Source organism: Opisthocomus hoazin, chromosome 1 (assembly GCF_030867145.1).
Source record: "Opisthocomus hoazin isolate bOpiHoa1 chromosome 1, bOpiHoa1.hap1, whole genome shotgun sequence".
Classification (NCBI taxonomy): domain Eukaryota; kingdom Metazoa; phylum Chordata; class Aves; order Opisthocomiformes; family Opisthocomidae; genus Opisthocomus; species Opisthocomus hoazin.
In genome coordinates, this window is record NC_134414.1 from 37,081,967 (window position 1) to 37,105,011 (window position 23,045).

The 23,045-nt window shown below is 39.9% G+C and overlaps 1 protein-coding gene across 4 annotated transcripts in view; it reads left to right on the plus strand.

Annotated features, from left to right (window-relative positions):
* The window catches only part of ENOX1 (ecto-NOX disulfide-thiol exchanger 1), a 380,777-nt gene that overhangs the window by 290,952 nt on the left and 66,780 nt on the right, over positions 1-23,045 (plus strand). For all 4 annotated transcript variants that reach the window (XM_075432297.1, XM_075432138.1, XM_075432365.1 and 1 more), the window contains 3 exons: positions 1,424-1,636; positions 17,339-17,445; positions 20,745-20,862. In XM_075432297.1, coding sequence (XP_075288412.1) covers positions 1,424-1,636; positions 17,339-17,445; positions 20,745-20,862 — 438 coding nt within the window. The remainder of the gene's footprint in view (positions 1-1,423; positions 1,637-17,338; positions 17,446-20,744; positions 20,863-23,045) is intronic.

Consider the following 23,045-nt stretch of genomic DNA (forward strand, 5'->3'; position numbering starts at 1 on the left):
TCTATAGCTGAAAGCACGTTTCAGTTAATAAGACACTAAAGCTCGGGCAATGTAAAATCTATTTTTCCCCAGGCTGTGGGCACAGAGCATGTCACTTGTCCTCTCTGTACTTTAGGCTCCTCGCCTTTGAGGGAAGTGATTAGTGATCCAAAATAAAAGCCCAGATTGTCACTTAAGATTAGTATTTCGTTATTCTTTGTACATGGAAAGCAGAATCTTAAAAACGATGTCCCACATTTCTGTATCCTGTAACACAGCTGGTTGCATTTAATATTTTCCAGTTTTCATTTTAAGTGTCTTCTAGTTACAACTATACTACTTCTTCCCACCATAACTGCATACCTTCTCCTATAGCAAGGTACACCCACCATTTAAAATATACACAAAGAAATGTAACCAACAAAGACTAGATGAGATGCTTAAAAACAATTTGTTGGGAAATGGAAGTTTTTGTAGAATAAAATCCTGGGGAAAAAATGAGATCGAATTGCACAGAAATAGTTCCATAGGAAGGCACCCTGTTGTAATAACATTTTCTTGCAGTTCAGCCTAAATGGGACTTAAAAATAAATGTGTCCTCTTAATCCTGGTGAAGCCAGAAGCGTAATGGATGCTGCGCAGAGAGCCTTTTGAGGAAGCTGAGAGCACTGTCAGAGGAAAGAAGATTACTTGGGGAAGGAGTACACAAAATGTAACCACCAGTTTTGGCAATCTTTCTGCAGAGAAATATAACTTTAATTACCTGAATGGCAAACATAAATCTGTAATCCTGGTGTTTGCCTGGATTCGTCTGGATTCCTTAAAAAAAACAAAAATGAAAGTAGAATAAAACACAGACAAATGCGAAATACAAAACAAATACAGACACATCATCTGTTCAAAGCAAATCCCTGTGATTAATCAGTGCTTCGTGGAGGAATTGTTCAGCCTCGTCATTGTTCAGTAATTAAGAATGTGACGTTAGTGAAATCTGTTGACAAAAGTATGGCTGAGCTCAAGCTCCAAGTCTGAGCTTTTGGCTGAGCAGATTAACTTGGACACATTTCATTTCCCTCAGTGGGTCCAGTAACACAGAGATCTCCTCACTCCCACTGTAAGGTCATTTCGTATCACTGAACGGTTTAAGGGAGATATTGTGAAAGCAAGCAGTCAGGCCACGGGGAGAGGGAGTGGGGGGGTGTGCTTTTTGTTGTGAGAAAGCTACTAAAATAAGCAGAAGGCAAGTCTTGAAGGAAGTTTTATGTAGCTTTACCGTGGCAGTATTGTCTTCCTACGTCTGATAGAACAAAGGACCCAAAAGTTGCCCCGAAATGATATATTGCAAGCAGGATTTATGGTGATTTAATGTGGAACAGAGCAGAAAATGTGTTCTCGGCAGGATATTTATGCCTGCAATTTAAAACCTGTGCTTTGATTGTTCTAGACGATAGCAAGTTTTCAGAGGCCATCACAGTGCTGCTTACCTGGATTGAGCGAGGCGAGGTGAATCGTCGCTCCGCAAACCAGTTTTATTCGATGGTGCAGTCTGCCAACAGCCACGTCCGCCGGCTCATGAACGAAAAGGCCGCTCATGAGCAAGAAATGGAGCAGGCCAAGGAGAGTTTCAAAAATGCCTTAACAGGGATCCTCACTCAATGTAAGTAACTCCTTTTTGTCCAGTGTTGTTGTAGTGATGTGGTGGTGGTGGTAGTGTTTTTTTTATCATTTTGTTTGTTTGTTTGGGGGTAAGTAGTTGCAATGCAGTCATATTCTACTTCATATCCTATTCCATACTCTATGGCAATTTGGAGGAACAAGGGACCATTCCTAAGAGCTTATTTCTCAAGGTGAGCAAAGTTTCAGTAGTTTTCTTATTAATAGAAGATGTGCTCTGTGCATAATGTCTACCGTTGCGTAGACAGAACACTTCACCAATGGACCAGACAGAAGCCTCCCTGCTCTGAGCTAAGATCATGCTTTTGTGGAGAAAAGTGATATGTAGCCAGTGGGTTGCAGCTAGTTAACTAGGCCAATTACAGAATAGAGGACAATTAGGTTATATTTTTAGGCTGAGTTTAGGTAAAATGAAGTAGGATTCAGCAACTTTTAGGGATATATTCACAGCGTACAGGCCACCCCCACAACAGAAGAATATGCTGTACTGCTGCTGGCATTGGGACTGTTTGGCTGATACAATGCCAGTATTAATTTGGTGGATAAACTGCCCTAAATATTTAGTGCTGGCAGCTGTTTCCTAATACAGAAATATAATCAATGAAGTTACCTTAATAATGTTCCCTCATAAAGCAATAATCGGGATACTTGCGTAAAAGTGTCCTTCAAAGGGAAGGGAGGGAAGAGAGGGGGGGAGAGAGAGGAGAGGAGGGAGAAGAAGAGAGAAGGAAGACGAAGGAGAGAAGAGAAGAGAAGAGAAGAGAGAAGAAGAGAAGAGAAGAGAAGAGAAGAGAAGAGAAGAGGAAGGAGAAGAGAAGAGAAGAGAAAGAAGAGAAGAGAAGAGAAGAGAAGAGAAGAGAAGAGAAGAGAAGAGAAGAGAAGAGAAGAGAAGAGAAGAGAAGAGAAGAGAAGAGAAGAGAGAAGAGGAGAAGAGAGAGAAGAGAAGGAGAGAGGAGAGAAGAGAGGAGAGAGAGAAGAGAGGAGAGAGAGAGAGAGGAGAAGAGAGGAGAAGAGAGGAGAAGAGATGAGAAGAGGAGGAGAAGAGAGGAGAAGAGAAGAGAAGAGAAGAGAAGAGAAGAGAAGAGAAGAGAAGAGAGAAAGAGAAAGAGAAGAGAAGAGAAGAGAAGAGGGAAAGAGAAGAGAAAAGAAAGAAAGAAGAAGAAGAGGAAAGAGAAGAAAAGAGAAGAGAGAAGAGAAGAGAGAGAAGAGAAGAGAAGAGAAGAGAAGAGAGAGAAGAGGAAGAGAGAAGAAGAAGAGAGAGAAGAGAAAGAGAAGAGAAGAGAAGAGAGAGAGAGAAGAGAAGAGAAGAGAAGAGAAGCCAGTAATTTCATTGTTGATAGTTTTTAACATGACTTGTGGCTGCTCAAGCAAGAGGCTTTATTGATATTCAGAAGGGTGGAGCCTGAAACCATCTCTCATATCCAATTCAAAAACAAAAACCAAGATATTTACCCCAGATGGAGAACAGTGCAGTTGTTACATTGTACTTCCTGAATCACACCCCTAAACTTTACATTAAAAAATAAGCCCTAAAGGCTTTTCTGCAATATTTTTCTTGTGCCCAGCGGTCATTCCTTCAGCAGTTAAGGCTGAAGGCAGAAGCTTGGATAGGACTTGCCTGGGTTAGGAGAGCAGCTTCCTCCATATGTGACAGAGATCTTAGGATTTCAGATCAATTCACCCCAGGGCACATGTCCTTCTAATTTAAGAGCTTAGATGCCTAAGCTTAGGAAGAAAGATTCTGGGCCAAATGCATTTGATTTCTGAGGATATATGCACAGTGAGTAAATTTAAAGACCAGCTAATTCCCTCTGGTAATTCGCAGACGCACTGTCATCTTCATCTCAGCAACTAAAAGGCAAGTGTGAGGAGCGGAGATGCAGGCACCACGCATGGGCCATGCTGTTTCTATTCACACCAGGGCCTCTGTAGTTTGTGTGCAACAGCCAGCCCTAGCATTCCGAAATGCCATCTTCAGCTGCATTAGAAAAAAAATCTCTCATTGTCAGCAGGCTGAACTTTAGTTAAATCAGTCTAAATTAGCCCGTTTGTCACCAACTGTTGTAGAACATCTGTCACTTGGAAATAGAGAACCCTGCAGTCTCAGTTGAAACTTGCAGTTTTGGCTATCTGGTTTGTTCCTGTAATGTGCTGAGTGTGTTGAACTTACAAAAGCAGAAATAGGTCGGCTTCAAAACATGAGTTTCAGAGTGCCACAGTCACAGCAATGCTGGAAGAACAGAGTTTCTGACAGGTCTGGCCTAGTAGGACAAGGTCAGCAAAAAAACAGGCTCAGGGAAAGGTGTTACACTCTATGGATTTTATCAGAACAAATTTTATGGACTTTCCAGATGTTCCACATTGGCTATTTTATAAACATCATAAACACTGGCCATTATTAGCATTAATGTGTCTTATTAAAATTCTCTGCAAACTTGCTACAAACAAGACGGATGATGTTTTGCTTTACATGTGTATAAGCCTAACATTGCTAAAAATGGAGACTGAGATATGAGCTTCCCTTTTTCAAGAATTTCCTGTATTTGAGTTGATCTGTGTAATGTTTTTCACACATCCCTTTCAATTTTTTTCCCATAGCCCTGTATAATGGGTTACAATACATCACTTGCTTTATGAAGAAGAATTTGAAAATATTACATGTCCAAAATAGGTGTGTGGACTATTAAATTCTGCAGAGTGGCAAATAAACCGCTTCTGCTGTTCTGCAGTAAGGATCCAAAAGTCTAGTGTAATGCTGCAGCTGTGTAGCCATTTGACATAATATTATAATATTTTTAAAATACCATGTGGCGTTCCTCTGTCATGAACCAGGTTAGATGTCCAACTCCAAGTTGACCATTCGAGCCTTTCTTTGCAGTCAGCACAGAAAAATAAACATTTCCAGGGCATGAGTCATCAGAGTGACCTCATGGTGCTCTGCCAGTGAGATGAATCATCCCTTGGAGATGCCATTTTTTCCCTGATGCCCACAAAGGATTCGCAGGGGGGTCTAGCTCAGAACCAGATGTCCAACTTTTACATGTCTTGTTCAGAGCAGATTAATCTCACTTAATATGTGTAGTCTTGATACAGAAGGATGTAGCATAATGGAAAAACTTGGATTTAGCTAAAAATGCCAGCATTGTAGCAGTGAATATTAGGGGAGTGAAGAAGAAATACATTAAGAAAATGGGCTTCAAGTGCACTCACCTGGAACATGCACACTGTCTATGTGGGTCTCAGCATAAAATGCTTTCTTATTAATGAGGATTAGTGTGGCCAGAACATTTCAGCTTATGGCCCAACTACTAAAGAAGTACAGGTATTGAAATCTCTGCTACAAATTTCTGCCTGGAGGTATTTAGAAGATTACCAAGCGGATTACACCTAAAAATTTGGGTCAGGTATTCGGCACGTGAATTAATTACCTGACCAAGGTACTTGTGCCAGCATAATCAGTGAAATAAAATGTATTACTGCTGTCACACCACCAATTTACAGCCCCGATTTAAGTTCCACAGGGAGTCTTAGCCTTGTTGTGATGCTTCTCCCGTAACTAAAGGGATAAAGAGAGAAAATGTCACTTCCTCTTCTTCTTCTTTATTCAGTACTTAGTTTTTCTAGATTTGAATCTGTATGTAAAATAGTTATTGTTTTCCAGGATTTTAGGTAGTTCTGTCTTGGCGGTTTAATTTCTAAATTCTTCCAGTTTGCTTCCAGAGAGTTACATGTGATGCTGCTCACCAACCTTCCATGCATCTCTGTTCCATTTCCTCACAAACCACCTTTTCAGCCTAAGGCTTACCGGTGTTGGTTTTCATGTTTAAGAAAAATGGAAGTCCTAGAGACTCGCATTGGGCTGTTTTTTAGGCTACACCAAAGCTCCAGTTCTCCCCGACTTTCTCCTCCATGCACTCCATACATTTTCTACCTCTTCTTGAGGTTTCAGACTATTTAGTGCACTGTCCCTTGACAACATTTTGAAAAGTACCTATATATGAGTGAAGATCCAAAATCCCATATTCAAAAATTAATTTGGCATTTCAAGAGTCAGACGCTCAAGGGGGTGGAAGTGTTCCAGTATGCAGGTAGATAGATATACAATGTAATTAACAGAAGTGCCCCGCCACTGGGTACTGGGTAGTTGATGAGGCTTACTTATTTGGTCTTTTTTGTCAATTTTACTAATGGATGAAACTTCAAGGGACTTAGGCACCAGGTTGCCATCAGGGTCTATTAATCAGCCTGTGGAGGAACAGTGTGTGTGGGGGTGTTTATCATGGAGCCCCCTGACCAGATTACTTCCTTGTCACGTGGTGGCCTTCACTTTCACTCTCTCCTTGGCCTTCAGGGAACAGTGCCTAGTGATCAGGATGGTCTTTCAGAAAGATGTGTTTAAATACCGTGAATGCCAGTGAGTGAACTGAACCTAGGATTCCCTCCTTCCAAGAGTGCTCTAAATGGTGAGGTCTGGTGCTCTGAAGGGCAATACTGACACAAAAATTAGCATGTTTGACAGATGGCTTCTAGCCACCAGATCCAGAACGATGCCAGCTGGAGGGAGGTGTCTCCCTGCCTCACATAACATGCCGCTGAACAGACAGAACAGCTACATACTTCTATGGTACGTTCCTACCCAGGGGATGCATATGCACTGTCCATCAGCTAGTTAAGGCAGTGGCCTTATATTCCTTCCCAAGTGTGAAGCCCTTCCCCTGTGCTTTGGAGGACGCCTGAGCTTTAACCCTTCACAGTTGATTACAGATGATCTTCAGGGTCTTAGAACTTGTGTAAAAGGTGTGAGTGTCAAAATGCGGGTCTGAAGGTACACAAAGACATGTGGTTCATCCTATAGGGCAAGATGGAGTATAATACCTGCGGAGTCATTTATTCCAGTGGAACTAATCACAGCTGTGTCCTCACCTCCTGGTGGATGTGAGGTTCCTGGAAAAGGAAGGCAGTTCCCAGTGACCCTGGGATCTCTTTGTGCATTAGCTGGCACCAGGGAGAAGAGATGTGCTGCAGGTTCTCACCCTGCCTTGGCAAGCAGTAATTAGCTCATTGACCCTCAGTAAGCAATTCTTGAAAACAGAATGTAGAACCTCTGAATTACTTAGACATGTTTGAAGGTTGCTATCCTGAATTTTATTCACATGAGTGACAACCCTACTGTTGGCATTAGTCAAGCCAATGGCAATCCAGTGTAGCTGTTTCCAGAACTCAAACTGGGCCAATATATATCAGTAGACCATCCTTCTATTTTCCAGGGACCTCATGAACAAGCTACATACTGACACCCTTCTTCTACCATTTCAGCTACTAATTACCATGTTATCATAATAAGCAGTAAAAGCAAAAGTGTTACAAAGTTTAATGTCATTTGTAAGTGACAGGATGCAATCTTCAGTAGTACTGCTGGAGTATTTGTAAATTATTAAAGACATTTTGCCATTAACTGAGAAGAAAATGTTGGTATCTTTTTCCTGGTACAGTTCTAATTGTGATTAGGGACCAAAACCTTGTAGGTTTTGGCTGCTTATGAAGTCTTAAAATACAGGGATCCTTATCTGTGGATAAAAGTGTCATTATTAATTCTTTTAAAGAGGAAAGACACAGCATCCAAGTGAGCCTCTGCTTTTGCCTGGACAATAAGCTGACTTCTGGGTAGGTCAGAATAAGCACTGCAATTTTCATTATGTCACCGATGTACCTTTGCCACAAAAGCCACAGTGGTGGCAGAGGAAAAGCCATCTGTATGTAAGAGGTATCCCAGCTTTGCAAGGAGCTGTGATCCTAGCGATATGCTGTGATGCTCTGAGTCTCACAGCTCCCGTGTCGGTGCATTACGGCACTATGCTGATATGGGTGAGGAGGGAAATGGGGAGGCCTCCAGAGCAACTGGAGTATTAGGCACCATCTAAGGCAAATTCATATCATCAGTCATAATTTTATGAGAACTCTATCTGCTGTTGCCTGCTTTGATTTTTTGAAAATGATCTCAAGATCTGAACTGCGTAGTCCAGTTCCAGTCATCGTGTAGACATTCTTCCCATCTTGCGATCGAGAGAAAAGAATTTTCACTCCACAGCTCAATATACAGGGTATCTGCCACTTCTTTCTGCTGCCAGCAAGCTGGTGTCCTTCCCCGTGCTCTTGCATTGCAGGTAAAGGTCTACACAGAAGTAAAAACAAAGAGGTATTCATCTTTCAAGAAGTCCTGAAACCAAAGAAACCTGGAATTATTAGATCATGCTGCTTTCCTGTTTAGCTTGTTGCTAAGTGTTTTTAGCCCTTTTATTTGTGACAAGGAATATGAGGCTACACCTTCGAGCTGATTCAGTAGGGCTGTTCACTAAGACAAATCAAAGATTTGGGGAGAAGACAGTAGGTTGTGTCCACCTCCTTGGGAAGGTCAGGTTTGTGACCTAGAGTTTTCTTTCCCTTCCTACTGAAGGACTTTAGTGGTGTATTAAGAGTACTCTGACTTTTTTTTCAAATAGCTGGTAGGTATCTGATATAAATTTCCCTCCTCGCCTACCCCCACTGCCCCAAAATAAATAAGTTAAACCATTCTGAAGAGAAATGCATTCTCAACAGACTAAATAAAATTCCTCTCTCTTCCAGTTTGTTCATTTTCATTCTCTGATGTCTCTGGATATGATTTAATCTGTTTCAACATTATCAGTGACTTCACAGATAGAATCTGAATTCTTAATATTAAAAAAAGGAAGAAAAACATTAAAAATCCTTTTGAGCTTTCTTCAAATGGAATTGGGATCAGTTTTGTTTTTCTCTTTACAGGTTCTCTTCAAAAGTTACTCTCTTACATTAGAGAAAGCAGAATTTACATTGATATGATGGTGATTACTAAAATCACCATTTTATCTGATTTGTTTTAAATTTCATGTTGCAGTCCTTTTTCCTAATAATCCTTCCACTTTTTAGTACTTTCTCTTAGTATTAAAAATGAAGCCAGTTTCATTACAGATATTGAAAGCATGCTGGTTAAAATTCTTAGCAGTCAGACTTTTTACATACATTCATGCTTTCTGAGTATTCTTTCAATTGCTCTGCGTTAATAACAACTTTTAAAAGGGTTTTCCTGCTCTTTATTCGTCCAGTCTTACAGTCTTTCTTTTGTTTGCCAGGGACTAATTCAAAAATATGAGCTTACTTTATGTGCAATTTTTAGGTCATCATTAAGCTCTTTGTGAAAGAGATTGAGTCATATAATTTGTTTTTACAGGGCAGCCCAGATCTCAGTTGGTGTCATAGAATGCCACTATAATACAAATAAAAACATCAATTCCTCATGTCATTAGTTGCCACTATTACTTTCTACCTTGATGTATTTCTAAAAAAAAAATTAAATACGAAATAACCTCCACAATCCATCCAGACCCTTTTGATTAGCTCATTTAGTTGGTGTGCTCTTTGCTTGCTTCTGTGCTGATAATTTGTCCAGTAAAGCTCAGCTGGGTATCTGTTCTTTTTCACTTGCCCTCCCATTTTCCATCTCATGTACACCTGTTGTCAGAAGCATTTCTATCCAGGTTGCTGCAGCAGTGGCAGAGAATAGAGATGAAAGACTCCATTTCTATTTTACCTTGCATTCTTATAATTCCTCCCCACTTTCTGGCAGTATGACCTTTCGTGGTTGCAGCCTGTAGTGTTTCAGATAGCTTTTTCCTTTGTGTTTCATTTTCTTTGAATTTCTTCATTCCTTTCATTGTCTGTAGCCTTCATTCCACCTAAAGTCAATAGGAATCTTGGTATCGATTTAAGTGCGGCCAGGATTTCAACAGAAGCTCTTCTCCTGTTATTTTTAGGATCTTTTTTTTTTTTTATGTAGGCCATTAAATATGCATGGTGTATTATAGCAAAATAAAAGCACTGCCTCCCAGTAGATATCAGTCTAAGGCCCCATTTTGACTACTCATGCCACTTTTGTGGAGCCTGCAGGATCTCCTAGATGATGAAGCAAGATTCAAAGCAAAGAAGCATGTGCTTGAATAACATGGAAATCTGTGTTTGGTTGTGAGCTGGCTTGCTCAGTAGGGATGGAAGTAAGGGCCTGATGCTTCACAGAACTGAACTGTAAATATTGTGTGGAAATGAGCAATAAGGAATGAGAGTAAGGTATTGGAATAAGGAAGGAAAGATGGAGGTTTCACCCAAAAGGTTTTCTGAGTTGGCTGTGCACACAGATCATGTGGCTCGCGTATCTAAAACTATTCAGGCTGCTTATAAGTGAATGAACAAACCTTATAAATATGAATATGAATAAGCCTGTGCAACTAAGACTGGTTGAAACACTTACTCCCTTCAGTAGGCACTAGTCTTGCTTCATGTCACCACAGGATTTGTCCCAAATTGTGTAGTTTGCGATGATGCTGAGATGTTACAGGGGTAAGAAAAAAGTTTTCTAAAGGGATAGACTATGTGGAACGGAAAGATGGACATACAAGAAGAGGGAAGAAAAGTACAGAAGTAAGATGAGACTGGAAGCAGTAAAAAAAGAGAGAAGGGGACAAGTCGTGGGAGGAAGGGGAACATAAGGTATGGCAACAAGCAGAGGAGTAAAAGTTCTCACAGAAGATGTGTGAGACAAATTTTTTGTCTGATTGCCAGAAGAGGCTATGCCTCTTGAAGCCTCCTCATCCACCTCTCTATTCTTTTTTCTCAGCAAAAGAAACCATATTGTGCCCAAAACAAATATACCCCTCCTGATCTCCTAGGAACATTCTAATCTACAAGATCCCTGAACAATTACTACCTAGAAAGAGTCTCTTCACTTAATGGGACCCGAACCAGAGTTCAATTAAATTTATGGTGTTCCTTCATCTCAGAGTTCTCTTGGGGATCTTTTTTTGAACAGGCTTACAAAAATAGTTGTTCCTACTTTTGCTATTTTTAAAGATGAAAACTGAAAAAAGTGTTAGCCTAACCATAAATAACAATGAGAATATCTAATTAAATGCAGTGCGTTGCGGATGGCTTATAATCTTGTCAACCTGAAGAAAGCAACATTCACTTAATCTTTCTTGGAGTTAGTGGGAGGTGGGGCTGTGTGTCTTTTTTTTTTACAGGACGTCAACACAAGGTCCATAAAGTCTGTTCCATAATATAAAATGGTGACATTAAAAGAGCAGGTACTGTACATTTGTACCTGCCCTACTGTGTTGTGCTGGCCTGATTTCAGGTTCCTGTTTGTTGAGAAATGACATGGAGGTGAAGTGGTCTTGTTGAGTCCAAGTGATTTGTGACATGGCAAGGCACCAGCACTTGCTGTTACACCAAGCTGTCAGTTTCTTTGTTGTAAATTAAACCACGTTTCACAACCTAAAAAATTTTCAAAGCTTATTTTGTAGACAGATTTTCTAGCAATACCTTGCAGGGCAAACTGGGCTCTGTTTAATTAGAGTGTAATTTTTTTTTATTTCAAAGTTTAACAAAGAGAGTTCTTCCATTTCTAGAACTATTAATTGCTGATATCCATACCTCGGACAAGTTACTGTGCAGGTTTCTGGTTAAATCCTGAAAATGGGGTGTTTTCAGTATCCCCATAATGCTCCTTCTTTCCCTCTCCCTCACTCGGTGTCTTAGCTGAAAGAAGAAGAAAGCAAGACAACAGCTGCTGACACTCAGGTTCGATGTTTTTACAAGACCAGGGACAATACTTTGTGCTGTGGGATAAGCATTTCTTATTTTGTCCTTCATCTATGTGGGACAATCTGCTTACTGTGTTATGAAAAAATATTTCTTCCTGTGTCAGGTGTAGACCACTGACATTCACTCAGTCTCTTAATAACCCACACAAGCACATTGACTGGGACCAGTCTGAGTCAGACAGAAGCGGAAGGGGGATCAACCTTCAACCCAGGCACACCTCCTGCTGGTCTCAAACACTGTAGACCTAGTTAAAGGAAAATGTAGAAATAACACTGTGTAATTTAGGGAGAGGACACTTAGACTTGTTTCTCATTCTTTTGAGTATTCAGGTAGATGGCACAGGGTAATCATAAGAGGAAAACATCCTTCTTCCTCTGGTAAGCCTTGCAATGGCTCTCTGCAACACCAAGACCTCTGCAACAGGACAAGAGCAGAAGAGGCGAGACTGTCATTAAAAGATGACCCTCACTGACTCTGTCTATAGGAGTAAATTAATCTGAGCTAGGGCAGGCTTGTCCATACTGTTCAACCGTAAGAAAGTTGTTGCTTTGGGCCAGCTAGCACTTTCCCACACAATGTGGGTACAGTTTAGGGTTTGGTACAGGCCCTTAAGAGCATCTTTTGGGGGAGAGAGAAGGGTTATTGCTGCAGGGACACCCAGCATGTTGTGCCAGTTGGTTTCAGGGAACGAGAATGGTCCCTCGGTGGTTTTGATCACTATTACAGATGTAGTGGTTGGCAGTAGGGCAAGTTGAGGGATGGCAGCCTTGCAAGCTGACTTCCCACACAGCAAAACAATTTGGGAGATAAATTACTGGAAGCACCATTCTCTTGGTCTGTCCAAAAAGGTGGAATTTGGGGATATAATAGAGACGTGCTATGGTTTTGTCCTTTATTATGCCAGGTCTTAAGACCAGAGCATATCTTAAGGAACCTACAGCCACCCAGACAGCAAGCAGACCAAACAGTAACCTGCTCTTCTCTGACAGAGGTGCAGCCACAGTTCACCTTCTTTTTGATACCCATTGACTTTTTCTGTGTTTTTTGTTTTGTTTTGTTTTGTTTTTAAAAAGCAGAAACAAAAACAAAACAAACCAAGGCTGCAATTTATTTGTGACAGATTAGCCATTTTTCATAGGTGTCAAAATCTCTGTCTTCATCACACAAATCTATAATGGCATTTTCTTACATACCCAGCTGATGACCAGCAGTATGTTTTACATTAGGACCCATGCCTTGCATTATCTGTAGTCTTCTCCAGAGTGACATTTCCCACTGTTTTCCTCCTCTGCCAGTAAATGGCAATCAATCACATCTGTTTCTCCCTCTGTGGCATGTGAATTGGTAACGGGGCGGGGGGGGCCTGCAGGTTTTGAGCTGTAAACGTGTGAAGGCAAATTCTTTTCTGAAAGTAAACATATCATAACCAACAGACTGAGGGTTTGGACCAGATTAGTTAAAAAAATATATGCTGCTTTAATTATTCTGCAACCTGTCTACCATTTCTCGTATTGATACCACATCTTTCGCCTACGTGTAATTTTAGCCTTGACTTAATGCTAAGATCTGTTCAGTACAGCACCAAATGCCTTTCAGGACTGTTGCCAAAAATATTCTCTTTCCTATCCAACACTGACCTGGAGACTCTAATTCATTCACTCACAGCATCTAGCCTTGACTACTGTAATTCCTTAGTTTGCTGGGCTTGGAGCCAAATCGATTGGCAGACTCCAGCTTACTCAGAATTCAGCAACAAGGCTTCTGACCCAATCCACACCAACTCTGTATCCTCCCTGTGCTGCGAATCTGTATTTGAAAAGCATGTTATACATTTACTGTAACAGTTTCCTTTACACTGTAATTTTATGGGTGGAATTTTTCTTTTACCCTGCATGTCAACTGTCGCACTCTTACAGAATTTTTCTGAGCTAAATTGCCATATATTCTAGTCTTGCACTTACAGTAATGTAGTGCAAAGCCCTTTTAATCTTGTATCCCTAATTGGTGGCATTTGGAGTGAAATTTTGCATGAAATCTGATTATTTTATCGGCCAGTGAAGACTTTTGTTTTTATTTTAACACATTGTGCTTCAGTTTCTATGTTGTTTCTTTTTTATTGTAAGGTCTTATGATACATCTGGTTGCTGATGTTCTTTATTATTGCATACAAGAAATTAAAAATAATCATGTATGCATGGAAGCTGATAACATAATAAGCAAAGGAAAAAATACACTCCTTCTCGTCTCCTGAACCCAAGGAGAAATTTCAGCCTTCACTCAATCATGTGTTAAAAATAGCCTGCTTGATAAATGTAACAGAGGGTAAAAGTGTTCTCTCTACCTCTTAATCTTCAGATGAGACTATACTTTGGTTCTCATTTATTTTTGTTCTTCTCTATTAATATCATTTTCAAATATCCTATGTCAAATATTCTCTTGCCCTGGAGATAATGCTAGTTTTCCCTTTAACTCAATCTTGTATGCAACTACTGCAGGCATCATTTAAGGGATTTTTGTTGTTGTTTTTCCACGTTTTTCTGGTTGTTTTTACCTTTATACTTGATAACAATACCCTATTTTGGTAGCATGTTTGATAGCAACAGAAACTGAGGTTCATTTTATTTGCTTATGTATTTCATTTAAGTTGCTTATTATAAGCTGGCACCTCTAATAAAGTATATTGTAGTTACACTGCATTTGTTAAACATTGACGCTTGCATAGTTGTTTGGGTCTTTTTAGTTATTCATAACTCAGCAGAAAAACAATTAGACAATAATCCTCTGTCTGAAACGTGCCATATAAATTACCAGCCGCAGAGTAAGTTGTTAGGAAAGATATGCAATTATTTACATCCTGTAAGTTATATGATAGGAAAAATAATGACATGGTAAGGACCTTTCCAGAACAATGTGGGTTTTCAAACCCTAATTTAGTAAGTAAACAGCTTTGCATATGGTGAATGAAAATTTGATATAGCATAGAACTTACCAACAGATGTTTGACAATGAATATTTCATATTACTTAATAATTCTACTCACCAGTCACAGTTGACAGCCCAGTGTATCCTAGAGTTCAAAGTCCCTTAGAGAGATAGATATGATCTGTTATTTCATTTTGGAAATTTATTTCTGGAGGTCAGGAAATAGTCTGAAAATCATGGTCAACAGCGAGACTGGGAACAACTGTTTCACTCAGATTCTGCAGATATCAGCCCAAAATCTGGAGCCACTCTTTGACCAAATCTTACCTGGACATAGAGGAAAAGTGAGTTCTCAGCTGATATAAACTCTCCTTAGGGATGCATCTACCATCCTTATGGGTTGTGTACGGCTGGATCCCTTACCTATACAAGTTTGATCCTGATCAGGGGTGGGTACATTATGCCTTGTCTTCCAATTACCCAGACCATAGGAGTTATGCCACCTTCAGGCTTCCAGGGTGTCTGTGGGAAAACAAATGAATCTTGGTGCAATATGAATTAACCTACAAACAAATGTGAACTGGCAGAACGGGTTTATATTGGATTGCCATGAATGCAGAATTTTGAGGCAGTAGAGCAAGATGTGAAGCCACTTTCCTGTACTATCAAACCATGGTCTTGGCTGCTCTTTAGCTCTAATGTAATGCTTGGAGACCTTTTATGTCGAGTGTTACCAGTGAGTTACACTTCATACATGTAACTTCATTCATGTAACACTTCATAGCCTAGATTGCTGTGTATATTGAAATTGCTGTACGTAAATTGACAATTTCTTTGAATACAGAGTAGTGGGATGTTGGTCTTTGATATATAGTAATTTATATGCTCCTCTACATTTCCCTTATTTGATTACTCCTGGCTGTCTATTACATAACATTTATTTAAATGCCGTGATTTTTAGCATCTAGTACTCGTAGTACCCTACCACCTTTAGTTTTTTTAATACCTGAAAGTTAGGTAAGTGAAGGGCATCCTTTTTCTTCTCACTTTGTCTATTGCAGTTATGCGAGAAAAACTCTTTGACTTCTTCCTAGCTTGTGTTTCCATTGAGGAGAGTTTCTGAAATGATCAAATAATGACTTTTGATAAATCTTAGCACCTGTTCACAGAATGGAAATTAAACACTTTAAAGTTCAAATGTTTTTCAAAATTCAGATGATCTTATTAATACCTATTAGTGGAAAATGGCAAACCAGCTCTTCCTCATATCTTTGTGAATCTTTTCTACTTGAGTTTCCACTCTCAAACTAAAAACAGATTGTTAATTAAGCAAGATTTTCTGAGCACCTGGGTCGTCAACACAATGAGAGTAATTAAATTCTAGCCTCAGTTTCTATACACATAATAATCGAGTGCTATAGCATTTTCATTCTTTTCAAATTAATTGAATAAATACACACAGCATAACTTCCTTGACACATCCACCCTTCACTCCAAGCAAGTTTTATATAGGCTGAAATTATCACACCTGCTATTAAAACTTGAACAGATCACAAATGGATTTGATCATCCCAGTAGTTTTGAGGCACCTTCTTTAGTATAAACTACATACAAGGATTAATTTGAAAAGACGATCTTTATTTCTATGGCTTTAGAAGTTAATTAACCAGTGCTGATGATTGCAAAGAAAAATTTTCATGTATAATTCAAAATGCTGTAGTCTTCATGAATCTGAAAGCAACCTGCAACCGTGGTAAAAAAAAGAGAATAGAAGAAATGCTCTCCTATTCAAGCAAGTGGGGTTAACTGTCAGATATAGATGTGAAAGATACATAATTGGTTTACTAGGTGAGTTCACCATTTTAGGAAAGATAGGTTACTACATGTAATAAGATCCTCCACATCCGTGACTCGAGTGGAGAAGGAGAGCAGCCATCGATCGACTTGATGAGAGATCAGATCAGAGGGCATCACAGCATTCCTGCCACCATTTTGCAATGAAAGAGGTGGGAGGGAGGTGCTGCAAGCTGCAGCTTTACAAAACAGTATATATCATTTCAGCCCGGGAATCTAAAGAGATAAATAGCCAAGAACCTTTTCGAAGAATTGAAGAATTTTTCAGTTTGAGTTCATAGGTCAGAACAGCTGCTCACTCAGGAGTACAGCCCATTTGTAGAAAATCTGGATTTCTTGGTGGTCTTGCCGGGATTACAGCAATTTACATATTGGTCGAATCATTTCTAGGCAGGTCGCTGTTGTGGAAGGACAACGTTCCTTGTAATTGGTGCAAAGAAAAAGAAAAGAGTTTTGGGAGAAAAATTCCTGATTTAGGATGAACAAGTAGCCAGAAACTTTAGGATCTTAATTGTCCTAGATAATTGTCCTAAATATTGGTGTCTGGCTTCAGAATGATTTTATTAGAGTTGAATGAGAGACGCCCATTTCACATCTCTTCTTCATCTTATATGCACAAAAATGCGACTATTCTTGTCCATAAACATATGTAGGCCATGGGCACAGGACAGAGTGATCTACCACAGGTGAGCCTATTAATATTAAATAAAAGAGAAGCAGCAGCTGCAGCTACAAAATGCAGCCTTAATGTATGGTTTAGCCCTTCCTGTCTGCCGGCAAATTTCCACTATCAGATAGTCACCCTTCAAAACAGAGCCTGCTTGTCCTTCACGCTTGCATCTGTACAGCCTGCTCATCTGTATGCGGCTGCCTCAGGAGAACATCTGTCAGGTTTCTGCCTCGAGTGTTATTCCTGTAGCCACACGCCTATAGCCGCGCACGCAAAGGCACATGGCCACGCAGAGACTCGTAGCAGACATCACAGGGAAGCAGCTGCATGCGTGGTTTTTGGTACATAGTTAGAAGTTGTGTAGACTAAAGTTATGGAGACAGACTTGAAGGGAGACATCTCCAACATTGATAAAATGTAAGTACAAAAGACACATCATTGGATGGATATTGATGATGTTGTTTCAGTAATGACATCATCCATAGACTCCTAGTGTCTTTGCTTTGCTTCTCTATAGTGATCACAACATAAATTGCTTGTCTTGTTTGACTTCCTTGTTCACCAAAGTTGAGCAGATTGTCGCCGTTTTCAACGCTTCTACCAGACAAAAAGCTTGGGACCATTTCTCGAAAGCCCAGCGAAAGAACATAGACATTTGGCGAAAGCATTCTGAGGTTGGTGATTTTATTATTACTTTCTATCCATCATCTCACAGCTGGATTGACACAGAACGAGTGTGATTGTAGCTGGACATAGTGTATTCAGCAGTATTTACGGCTACCATTTTAACTGTTAATCAGCTGGCCATTATACAGTCTCATCTACAGTATGAATTGCTCCCATTGCTCTCATTATGATAATAGTAATTAAATAACATGAAGGCAGAGAGCAATGTGTTTTTATTTTTCATGCAAAATTTGGGACATCATTGGAGGATTATGTTTACTATCTAAAATAATGAACTGAAGTGGTGAAATTAGGAATAATATTTTCAACTGAGGATAGAATTAAGAATTATTTCTGAAAAACATCTTTTAGGAGTCATCGTGATCTGTTTTTAAAAGAAGTATTCTGTAGCACAGATTTTTTTTTTCTCGTTGTGCCATCATATGGTCATTATAAGATGACTTTGCCTGATAACAAAATAGATAATTTCTTTCCTAAGTAATGACTTAAGCATATTAAGTCCAGAATTATGACATGCTCCTTCCCATTTGTTTTATGTTTATCTTTAAAAAAGTAGATACATCACTTGCATTGATTCTAAGTATTATGCTTGCAAAGAAATCAGTATAAATGTAATCATACTACCACACAGAGTTAGCAATGTGGGACCATGCATGTGTGACTGGCATAAACATGAGCAGAGGAAACGAACTCCCCTTGCTGTGAGTGGCAGCAAAGGAAACACTAGACCTCATCCTGTGTTTTGGTCATCCAGCTTTCGTTTTTAATTCAGTATATACGCTATGAGCCTGTATTTTAAAAAGTAAGTACCACTGTCTTTGTTTTCTTTCTTTCTTCTTCCTTTTTTTTTTTTAATATGAGCAACTTACATACATTTGGTTTACCTTCATGTAGTACAGTATGTTGATTGTTACTATCACAGTCCTCTAAATGATCTTTCTCTGCCTCAGAACAAAAACTTTAGAAGGTAAGGTGCACTTATTTAATTATTTTGTAGTACACTCATAAAATAAGTGTTGTACACTTAGTTTGAGAAACACTAAAGTGCTGTGATATAAATCATTTGGATAACATTTTAAGTGCCCATTAACTAATGCTAAATTACAGTTGAATACCAATGGCACTAAATGTAACATCCACATGAATACCAAATGAATTCTTTATTATCAGTGCTATTATGGAGCATACCGAATGCCTTCACAATAATGGGACACTTAAAATGCTAGCATAATTTATTGGTACAAACTGTATTTTGCATTTTGTTCACAAATATTTCATAGAAGTAGTGGATAATGCCTTTGTTCACTGGAAAGTTGGCAAGCTGGGGATTGATGTTTGACTTAGCTGTTAGAGAAGTATGAAAATATGATTTGCTAGTAGAATGTTTCAATTCTATTAAGACCATCCCTGCTTAAACTAACTTTCTGTAAAGGGATGTGGTGTGTCATTCATTTGCTGGCTTCTAAATCTTTAATAAACTGACATGTGTAAGAGTTGGACTTTTCAGAAATACTAGTTCACTACTCATTTCTTCAAACATTATTGCCTTCTGTTTTTCTAAGAAGAGGACGACAAAAACAATTAAAAAACATGTCAAGGCTCGTGCTAAACCAATATATTGTAGACATGCTTGTTTTTCGGATGTGAAATATGATGGAAATGTACCAAATGGCATCTTTGATTTAAATCATATTTTCTATCCGTGACATTATCTGCTGATTTGTTTAATTATTTGATCACCTTCCCCTTTTTTCTGAATTTAGGAAAGCTTTGCTAGAAACCCAAACCCAAAGCAAACACTCATACACATAGACATTCTCCATGGAATATTATTGGCTTTGCTGATAACATAGACGCTGATGCATCAAGGACATTTATCCCCTAAAGAGGGAGTAAATGTAAGCGGATGTCTGCTCATGTATGCAGTATACTTCCCCAGGAAAAAGTGCAGGTGGCATTTTCCAATCAGGAATTAAAAAATGGCTTGCTCATTTCTTCCAGAGGTGCCTCTGATTGCATGAGACACTGGTTGACAGTTTACCTTTTTAATCATTTTTTTAAATATGAAATTATCCTAATGTAAAATGCCCACTAATTAGCCCCCTTGCCTTTACTGGGATTAACGGACATATATCCTATTTACCAGAATATTTGCGACCTGCCCATGAACCAAGGGTACAGCTCAAGGGAAACGCCTTCCCTTTCTTCGGGCAGTCCCTCTCTGACAGCTTATTGTTAATTGCGCAGAGCAGCGGTCGAACTCCTCAATGCTGTCTCCTCCTTCCACGCGACTCTTCCTTGTTTCAACAATTTCAAACCACCTCTTTGGGAATTAAGCTCTTTGTCGGCAGAAAAATTAGCTGTCTGTGGGCTGAAAAGGCCTACACTAATCATGGTGCAGCATCCCTGTGTTACACCTGACAGGATTATTAGGACAAAATAGAGTCCTCTCAGTCTTCTCGGTGCTGCCATTAAAAAGCCAGCCGCTACATCCGCGCCGGCTTTTCTGCCCAGAACAAAGACCGTCTAGACTCCCACAAAGCCCGTGCGCCTGCTGATCGTTTGCCTAGTGACATGTGCCGGGGCTCCCTGCCTGCCTGCCTGCCCTTGCGGCGGTCGCCCAGAGACCGGGCTGTCCGTGCCAAGACTCGTTTTGGATCAAGATGCAGAGATTTTCAGGACAGTGTTATTGGGCTGGGTCTTTTAAATCTGAGGCGATCTGGGCACAGGGATAGAGGGTGAGGTTCCTTTGCCCTATGTTTGGCACCTACAATGTAGAGCTCTCTATCTGCACTGGCTGCTCTTGGCTCCCCTTATCATCAGCAGAGAGAGCCAGGCACTTTTAGGGTGCAGATAATATGACTTTGTTCAATGGAGACACCTGCATTTGGCTGGATGAGTCCTACCCCAAGTGGCAGAGAGGAACAAGAATTATCTACATCTTAAGCAGGCTGACAATCTCCTTATCAGTATGCTTTATACACAATTTTAAGGATTATCCCTCGTGTTAAGGCATTCTGCCATGTTTAGTCAAACTAAAGATCATTCGACGTGGAGAATCACTTTCTCTCTTGTTTTCCGTGAACATTACCTTTGATAAACTCCATTCTTTCACAGGAAGAATTCCCTGTGCTAATGTTGTTATAAATACTCATATATAAATAAATATGATTACAATGACAAATGATGCATAATTAAAATCAGAGCAGTATTAAAAACAGATACTAAATAATACATAATGACTTTATGGAAGTTAATACTGACAAAAGGTAATTTTGGGTTTTAGGAGCTCCGAAATGCTCACAGTGAACAGCTCATGGGAATCCGCCGGGAAGAGGAGATGGAAATGTCCGATGATGACAGTGGTGACAATCCCAGCAAAAAGCTGAGAGTAGATGATTCAGGTAAAGCCAAATCCCTCTATAATGTCAAGTACATACAACTGTTGGTTTTTTGAAACAAAAACAAAAACTTATATATGAGACGTGATATATTAACAGCTGATTATATAAGACAGTATCTTATTTTAAACCCTCATAAATTACTTATTTGAATGATACAAGCTGTCTCTAGGAGGTGTCTGTCACCTGCTATGATCTATAATGATGAAAATTCTCCAGTTCTGCCCTTGGTTAGAAGCATTATGTCTCTTTAGTGCGCTCTCTGCAGTCTCGCATGATGGTCTTTCATTTCATGGTTGTAACAATGTCTTATTATGAGCCCAGTTGAAGTTATGTTTCGGTCATTGTTCTCTAAGCCTTACCTTCCTTTTCAACAAATACGTAGTAGTGTATAAGCTCTCTAATATGCTATACCATTTTAACTGTGTGTTTTGTGGAATTAGCTTTTAAGGGTACATATTTCACAATATGGTATTGCATGCTGCATGAATTTGACTCTCGTTAGACGGCTATCGTGAAAGAAAGAACACAAGTGTTTGTAATGTGGAAAGAAAAAAAGCAACTTTTTCAGCCTGCTACAAATACTCTGCTATCCAGAGTAGACATCAAGAGGTGGCTCAGAAGCTGCCTGAGTTACTGACTAGTAAGACAATCTGGATGGACGCTTTGCTTGATTTCTTGACATTGGCTAATAAAGTTGTGAGCAGCTAACAAGGGTTTGCCTCATTAGACGCTCATCTTCAGAAAGAAAACTTACGGAAGCTGAAGCCAAAGCATGACTGGGAACTGCCAGCTAGCAGTGAGCTTTAAGGAAGGTGAAAAAGAAGGAAGTAATATGGAAAGAAACAGAGTCTGGTGAGAAGGATAATATTGATCTAGGCCTTTGCATGGAGGCACCATATTGAGAAAGGAAAGAATTTCATTCATTCAAAGTTTTCAAGTCCTTTTATGCCTGCACAGAAATGTGGATTCAAGCTCACAGAGAGAAGAGCTCTTTGGCTCCACCTGTGACAAGATGCTGTGTGAGGTTGAATGACTCCAGATGTAGAGACCAAAGAAAGGAGTGTCATTCTAGCAAACACATTTTTACAGCATCTCTCTTGAGGACAGATTTAATGTTTTTCCTGGAAGAAAAATGAAACAATAAAATGTGTAAAGGGCAGCCTTAATTTTTCCTTGGCTAATTATGTGGGTTTCAATTTTCTAGACGCCATTAGCAGAATGTTTGGAGCTGAGATAGTGGGTCTCTTGCAGACAAAGCACTTCTAGCAATCAGAGGTTTTTATGAATGTGCAATCATTTAACCCTGACTATGTCCACTCTTATGGAGGGAAGTCATTAGAATTAACAACAGGAAGGCAGAACCAGAAACACCCACAGCCTGCACTCCAGAAAACTAGTAATGGTGTTTTGAACTGTCATGCTTATCAGTTAAGCTAGGTTTAATATCTGCACACTTAGGGCTGAGCTATGCTAATCATTTTTTTTGCCTCTGATTAGTAACATCACAAATAGGAAAGCATCTTTGATATTATTCCATGAAAAGGGACATTTCATACAATCATAGAAACATGGAATGGTTTGAGTTGGAAAGGACATTATAGATCACCTAGTACCAACCCCCCTGCCACGGGCAGGGACATCTTCCACTAGACCAGGTTTCTCAGAGCTCCATCCAACCTGGCCTTGAACACTTCCAGGGAGGGGGCATTCACAGCTTCTCTGGGCAACCTGTTCCAGTGCCTCACCACCCTCATAACAAACAATTTCTTTCTTATATCTGATCTAAATCTACCCTCTTTTAGTTTAAAGCCAGTACCCCTTGTCCTATCACTACATGCCCTTGTAAAAAGTCCCTCTCCAGTTTTCTTGTAGGCCCTGTTCAGGTACTGGAAGGCTGCTATACTGTCACCCCAGAGCCTTCTTTTCTCCAGGATGAACAATCCCACCTCTCTCAGCCTGTCTTCATAGGACTGTTCCAGCTCTCTGATCATTTTTGTGGCCCTCCTCTGGACCCACTCCAAGAGGTTCATGTCCTTCTTACGTTGGGGTCCCTAGAGCTGAATGCAGTTGTCCCGGTGGGGTCTCACCAGAGCAGAGCAGAGGGGGAGAATCACCTCCCTCGACCTGCTGACCACGCTTCTCTTGATGCAGCCCAGGATATGGTTGGCCTTCTGGGCTGCAAG